The sequence below is a fragment of the Leuresthes tenuis genome, unplaced genomic scaffold, assembly GCF_036924035.1.
Source record: "Leuresthes tenuis unplaced genomic scaffold, fLeuTen1.0.hap1 SCAF_21, whole genome shotgun sequence".
NCBI classification, from domain to species: domain Eukaryota; kingdom Metazoa; phylum Chordata; class Actinopteri; order Atheriniformes; family Atherinopsidae; genus Leuresthes; species Leuresthes tenuis.
The window spans coordinates 31,085,619-31,093,181 of record NW_027325375.1 but is presented as its reverse complement, the minus strand read 5'-3'; the positions used below and the strand labels follow the sequence as shown (position 1 = coordinate 31,093,181).

The window sequence follows — 7,563 nt, the reverse complement described above, 5'->3', positions numbered from 1 at the left end:
ACTACATAACGGCTCTTTTAAGAGCCACACAAACCTCTCAAAGAGTAAAACCGTCTATAACTATTACCGTTTTCAGCGCAATAATATTACGGATGTAGATTAGCAGAAAAATAGAATCTCACCCATTGACAGTTGTCTCTAAAAGTAAATAAATGCAGAATTTATTTAAACTAAATGTCGAAAATAATACTGTTTAATATTGTGCACTTTTTTTTATTTATTTATATTTTTCATTAAATATTAACACGGAGGAACAAAAATAGGCTTAGAAGAAAAGCTTTTCCCCCCCCATCGAGCTTGCATGCAAATTCCACTGTACCGTCCCCCGCCTCTGATTGGTTCAGCTGCTGGACGGTAAGGTCTGGTTTCTATGGAGACCTTTCTTTGTTTGAAGTTGGCGGGCAGAGGGGAAAAAGGGCGGGAGCGCTTTGGTCAATCTGTAAACTCATTGTTTAACAACAAATAAATAAAACACTGGAGTACCATCAGAGGTAACAGTCAGGATATAAGTTGGCCTGTGACTGAGGTGGAAAAAAGAAAAAAAACAGGTCTGTGTAGTCCTGAACATGTCCTTTTTTATTTTTTAAAGTGATCAACAAACTCTTACTGTAATTGAGGTTGATAGTTTCCTGGTACTTTATGTTTTCATATTTGGTTCCTCTTTCTTCATCAAACAAAATTTGCGTATATTAACAGTTGAGATTATTTTTTTCAAACTGAAATGTAACTTTTAAAAACTTCTTACTTTGATTGTTGGCCACTGACTGTGACAGATATGTACAACCTTTCTGTGAAATTTAATCCCGGAAGTATGAGGAAACATTATGTAATGAGTTTCCATCACTCCCTCACAGCACATTCTTATGTCTGTGGCTTGCACACACAAATGAACTCTCTCCAAACAAAAGTGTCCTTAACTTAAAAATACACAGTATTTACAAAAGTATTCACTCATCTGCCTTTACACACATTTGAACTTAATTGACATCCGATTCTTTATCCATGTGGTTCAATATGACATCAGCCCACTCTTTGCAGCTAATAACAGCTTCAACTCCTCTGGGCAAGCTTTCCACAAGGTTTAGGAGTGTTTATGGGAGTTTTTTGATCATTCTTTCAGAAGCACATTTGTGAGGTCAGACACTGATGTTGGACAGAAGCCTGGCTCACAGTCTCTGCTCTAACTCATCCCAAAGGTGTTCTATCGGGCTGAGGTCAGGTTCTTCCACACCAAACTGGCTCATCCATGTCTTTCTGAACCTTGCTTGGTGCACAGGTGCACAGTCATGTTGGAACAGGAAGGGGCCATCCCCAAACTGTTTCCACAGAGTTGGGAACATAAAATTGTCCAAAATCTCTCGGTATGAAATTAACTTTGAAGCATTCAGAGTTAATTTCACTGGAACTAAGGGGCCAAGCCCAGCTCCTGAAGAACATCCCCACACCATAATCCCCCCTTTACCAAACTTTACACTTGGCACAATGCAGCCAGATAAGTACCCTTCTCTTGGGAACCGCCAGACCCAGACTTTAAAGTTTATTAAATTATTAGAAATTTGGAAGGGTGAATGAACACTTTTGGTAGTATAATAATGAATGCAATTTCCCAGTGCTGGTTTTCTAGTTTTGCCACTGAAAAAATGCCCGTTTATCTATAATCTCCTCTCCTCTTCACCAAAACATAAATTGAATATTTTCCTCTGTAGTCCTCCATTGATTCACCACCTTAACATGGTTGAGGTGTTTGAGTATTCCCATGATCCTGAGAGCTGTGTTGTCGGGGGTGTTAGCTCTTGTCCGATGAGCTGCGATAGTGGAGGCCAGTGGTGAGGGACGATGTCAAGGTGAAGAAAAGGTCTTGGTTGTCCGGGGGGTCAGCTGAAGCAGAAGACAGGTACAGAGTAGGTAAAATGGCTGCAGCATTGGTAGTTGCTGAAGCTAAAACGAGGGTGCTTCACGAAATTGGGAAGACTATGGAGAAGGACTTTAGTTTGACTTCAGTGGTGTTCTGGCAAACCATTCGATGTCTCAGAAAGGGAAAGCAGGGACCTTCCCAGGTTGTGCTTGACCAGGTTGCCGAACGGCTGACGCGAATGGAGGATATTGTTGAACAGTGGAAGGACTACTTTGAGGATGTCCTCAATCCGGCTGACATGTCCTCCATTTCGGAGGCAAAGTCTGAGGACTTGGGATTGTTAATGTATCATTTTGAGATACTAGTATCATGACAACCCTACATGTAACCCACAACCCTAAAGATGACGATTTCTTCGTGTGCTGGTATACTTTCCCAGTATATATATATATATATATATAGGTATACAGAGTCACAGCTGTAAAATATACATCAAATTGTTGCTTGTAATCTATTGGATATGTTGAAGTGTCATTAGTTACATAACAGTCGGGTCATGTATTAGACTGTGACTATGGTGTATAAAAACAGGTCTGACCAGATCTGAACATAATAATCTTTTTTTCAGTGATCAACAAGCTTTTACTGTAACTGAGGTTGATGTTTGCCTGGTTCTTAATGTTTTTATATTTTGAATTGTTCCTCATTTTTCACTAAGCAAAACTTACTCATATTAACAGGTAAGAGGATTTATTCAAGCTGCAATGTAACGTTTTAAAAACCTTTTTCTCAGAGTAATTTCACCATATTTTTCCTGACTTTGATTGTTGGCAAATGTTGGTCACTAATCAGCTATCTGTTAGTCAATTAAATACCAAAAGTTTGAGGAAACATTATGTAATGAGTTTCCATCAGTCCTTCACAGCACATTTTTCTACATATGGATTGCACACATATGTACATATGTACAACATCCTGTCTCAGGGTGATGCAGAGAAACTAGTTCATGCATTTGTTACTTCAGGACTGAACTACTGTAATTCTTTATTATTGGGCTGTCCCACAGATTCTCTGAAAAGCATCCAGCTGATCCAAAATGCTGCTCAAGTGGGGCTGCACGGTGGTGTGGTGGTTAGCACCGTCACCTCACAGCAAGAGGGTTTCAGGTTCAATCTGGGCCTTTCTGTGTGGAGTTTGCATGTTCTCCCCGTGTATGCGTGGGTTCTCTCCAGGTACTCCAGATTCATTCCACCATCCAAAAACATGCATGTCAGGTTAATTGGTGACTCCAAATTGTCCATAGGAGGGAGTGTGTGCATTGTTGTTTGTCTCGTTTGTCTCTATGTGGCCCTGTGATGGACAGGGTGTGCCTTTCGCCCGATGACTGCTGGGATAGGCTCCAGCCCACCCGCTACCCAACCGACGGATCGACGGTATAGAAGATGGATGGATTCTTGAGCTAATTTAACAAGAACATTACACTGTTTTTCAGCATTATCACAACTGTTTACTATCAAAACACAACAAACTTTGGGTTTAGTGTCCTTTTCATAACCATATAAATAATAAGATTCCGAACCGATTTAAGAAGGAACTATCAACCATCGACTTCCCCTAATTTTCTCAGGTTTCCCCTAACTTATCTGAGGTTGGGTCAAAGAGGTGACAGGCCCAAGAGGGAAACCCAGACATCCATCTCCCCAGTGACCGTTTCCAGCTCCTCCTGGGGGATCCTGAGGCCTTCCCAGGCTACAAAGGATGTATAATCCCTCCATTGAGGGTTGGAACAAAGTTGGACCAGTTCATCAGAAGCATCACATTTCTGCTCAGCTGCCTCCTCACAGCAATGGATCAGAACACCCTCAATATTGCTGACGAAACCCTGATCTGTCTGTCCATCTCTTGTTCCATCTTGCCATCATGTCATGGGGTGCAGGAGGGGGGTGGTCGTCCCCTTGGAATTATCCGCGACCACCTACTAACCACCCCTCTCCACCCTATTGTGGTTCTTTCTTGTGACTACGAGTGTGAGCGGTACTAACGAGCCACAGCTTAGATGCACAATTACAAACTACATTTATTAAAAACAACAATGTCCTTAAAAACAGCTGGGATCCCTCCGTTAAAATAAAAACAATTAAAAACTTTACTAAAATTACAGTGGGTGTGCCACGACCACTGCCCCTGCCACTCCAGCCAATCCCGGCTCCTGGTTGGTCGGCTCCGCTGGTCCCCGGTGCTCCTCAGTGCTACGGACGTGGACCTAAAAAACAAAGAACATGGGCGGCAGACAACTATGCGGACTATTTCGGGCAGAAACTCCTGCTTCTGCCACTGCGTCCCAACAGCTACCAATGCACTGCTCCGGCGTCTCTGGCCAGCCCACGAGTCCCTCCTGCCGCCGCCACCGCTGCTGCCGCCGCCTCTCGCTTGTCCACGTCCGCGCCGACCAACCGCTCCTGTCGTATCTCTTCTGCCCCTCTTGTCCTGGCTACTTGAGCTCCTTAAAACAATCTAGATGCCAGTCCCAGCACCCGATTGGCTGGTGCCAAAGTCAGCCACAGGTGGATCCACTTACTTGTTAACAAAACAATACATGCAAGAACGCGAATTGCAACAAAAACACTAAATATAATTAAACATGCATCATACTCCTGACAATCACCCGTGAACAAGATCTTGAGATTTATAAACTCCTCAGCTTGAGGCAAAAAGCCAACCCCGACCAGGAAAGGAGCACTGCATCGTTTTCTGATTGAGAACTGTGACCTCAGATTTGGTGGGGATGACTTTCATCTTGGCCACTTCACACCTGACTGGGAACCAGCAAAGTGCAGGTCGGAGGTCATGCCTTGAAGTGAACCAACAGAAACAAATCCCTGCAAAGTGCGGAGATACCCTCCTTTTTACAGGTTTTATTATATTGTGATCATTTAGGCCTGAAAAACAGGTCTGATCAGATCTGAACCATCTTACCATCTTTTTCAGTGATCAACATTTACTGGAACTGAGGTTGGTGTTTTTCTGGTTCTTACGGATACTCTGAATGGTTCCTCATTGTTGAACATGTAAAACCTACTTAGATTAAAAGGTGGCATGCTTCTTTTAAACTGAGATTCTACTTAAAAAAATAATAAAATGGGGGAAAATGTGGCCAGACCCTTGCACAAACCAACTGTTTGTTGTTCATTATGCTGCATGAGGGCATTCCTCTGTGCTAGCAAACACATTCTTCCTGAATAGTTTTGGTAAAAAAATGTCACCTGATCTTAACCTTAACTCCCTCATCCTCACACCTCTTTTTTCGAGCTATAAAAACCTCTCAGGTTTGCAGGGGACACAGTCGAGGTGTTGAGATTTCCAGAGAAAGAATGAAGATGACTCTGTTTCTCCCGCTGCTTCTTGTGGTCCTCTCCGTCTCCACGGATCAGACGGAGGCGTTGGCACTGCAGCAGTCATTTTCACCGGACGTCCATGCTGCTCTGAGAGAGATGATCGCCTCGTTGACCGAACAGAGGCTGGAGCTCAGGTCCCTAAAAAAAGAGAGTGCAGGTACAGTGTTTTGTTAGATAATGAAGGAATGAAGGAGCCATATTTTGTATTTTTTCTGGGTGAAAAAAGAAGATTCCAGAGAATTGAAGCAAAATTTAATTTTAAAAAGCCATTTATGTTGTGTTTTTCGTCACATGCAGCAAAGTTTGAGAGTCAGGGAGCTGAAATCGAGACTCTGAAGAAGCAGCTGGAAGGTAACGAGGAAATCATCACAGCTCTGATTATGTTTTTATCACTTTGACAAAACTTTGATGAACGTGTGACTCAAAAACATCTTAAATTCTGATATTCCCTCTTTAAGGTCAGGTGGCTTTCTCAGCTGCTCTGACTGACAGCCACAGATATTTTGGACCCTTTAACACTTTCACTACGTTGGTCTTCAGACATGTCGTAACAAACATTGGAAATGCCTACAACGATCACACAGGTAACAAACTGTATCAATACAAGTCTGAGCAAATTTCAGATTGGATTTTCCATTAAACAGCAAACATCCTGCAGGTATTTTCACTGCACCGGTGAAAGGAGCCTACCACTTTGAGTGGTACGTAAGTGGACAAGGCGGTCCTACTTCAGGCGCTGCGTTGGTGAGAAACGGGGAGAGAATCTTCCTGGCATATGAACATCAGCGGTACCAGTTTGCAAGTTCTTCTAATGGTGCTACACTGCTTCTGGAGAGTGGAGATCAAGTATTTGTACAACAGTGGCATCATTCAAGAATATATGACAATCAAAATCACCACACAACCTTCAGCGGTCGTCTGCTGTTTATCATGTGAGAGAAAAACAGTTTCTCTGTTTCTGAAAGATGATCTGCTGGTTCCTGTTGTCCTTAATCGTATTAATCTGACATTTATCTGATCATCTGCAATCAAAATAATTCTGTCTGATGAAACTATCTCTTAATCCAAATCAAAATGCAAATAATGATGAATATAAATTGAAAATGTGGCTGTTTTATTACTTCTCATGATTCAAATGGATTATTTTTCTGATTCTGAGTTTTCTCAATAAAGAATAAATGTGTCAAAGCAGCAACGTCTGAGAATATTTCTTCATTTGTTTCAAACATACACGTCAACAGAGGGAAATCAGAAAATCAAATGTAACATCAGAGTAATGTGAGGAAACATCTTTCCCATAGAGGGATGTAGGTGGAAACATTTTATTGGACCTTCGTCTTTATGCTTTCATTCACTCCGGTAAGAACGTCCATCTTACTCAAAGTTGTCTTTCACTGTCAAAATCTGATAAATATCCTGCCCTGTTGCACAAAACTATCAGCAGCAAACTCTGTGTGAAGTTAGCCGACTGTCACAGAGCACGGAGTGAATAAACTGTGCTGCAGGGGGGCGGGTGGATGAAGTGGTCCCAGTAGAGTGCCTGAGTAGAAATCCAGGCAGGTACACATGTCGGACCGGAGGTTTGCGGCAGTCTTTAAGATATGAGACCCAGAAACACTTTGGGGTAAAAACATGTTGTCTGGGGACATAAATCTCTTTCTTCATTTTCATCTACATAACATTTGGCACTTTAGTTCAATACTTTTTACTCTTGCCGTCTTCTTGTTGGCATTTTGCCCAGAACAGCAGGACTGACTAATCAGGCAGCTCTAACATCACAAGACTATTTATTTTGTTATTAAATAATTGATAGGCCATTCAAAATCTAATGGACATGAAAACTTAAGTTGTTAAATCTAAAAATGGTGTCTTTTATCACTGCTGTCTACTCTGTCATACAGGTTTTCTCAGTTTAAACTCGTGTTATCTGATCAGGTCTTTTCCTGGTTCATCTCAAATGGACTTTGAAAACTTCCTCATTTCCAAAAGCTAAACAACGATGACACAACAGACCTCAGGAAGGGAACCTCAGGAACATACATGAGGAGATTTAAAGTGGATTTAATTGTCTCTCAAACTCAAAACTTGGCAACGGTTTGATCTTTTAGATATTACAAATTTTGAGACACCAGAGATCACAGCATAAACTTGCTTCACCACAGTCATGGTGCAACAAGTCGCCCAAAGACCACAGATTGTCCAATCATTTTACAGCTTTAAAAACTTAAAAACTAAATGTTGGAATAACTAAAAGTCATGGCACTAATCTCCCAGATGAGCTGAACGTTTTCACTGCTCAAATTGTGAGCGGGG

The 7,563-nt window shown here is 41.9% G+C and overlaps 1 protein-coding gene across 1 annotated transcript; it reads left to right on the top strand.

Moving 5' to 3' along the window:
* The first annotated feature begins 5,485 nt into the window (after positions 1–5,485).
* Positions 5,486–6,441, top strand: LOC140280325 (complement C1q-like protein 2). Its single transcript, XM_072375632.1, has 3 exons — positions 5,486–5,601; positions 5,709–5,834; positions 5,909–6,441. The coding sequence occupies exons 1-3, from the start codon at positions 5,523–5,525 to the stop codon at positions 6,184–6,186; spliced, it is 483 nt and encodes a 160-aa protein (XP_072231733.1). The 5' UTR covers positions 5,486–5,522; the 3' UTR covers positions 6,187–6,441.
* The last annotated feature ends 1,122 nt before the right edge of the window (positions 6,442–7,563 follow it).

What these genes read in the sequence shown, in the direction of transcription:
- LOC140280325 (XM_072375632.1), top strand. Translation starts at nt 5,523, where the DNA reads ATGTTGTGTTTTTCGTCACATGCAGCAAAGTTTGAGAGTCAGGGAGCT. An exon ending in TCTGAAGAAGCAGCTGGAAG is followed by an intron (nt 5,602 to 5,708) that starts GTAACGAGGAAA and finishes TCCCTCTTTAAG; the next exon opens with GTCAGGTGGCTTTCTCAGCT. An exon ending in TGCCTACAACGATCACACAG is followed by an intron (nt 5,835 to 5,908) that starts GTAACAAACTGT and finishes AACATCCTGCAG; the next exon opens with GTATTTTCACTGCACCGGTG.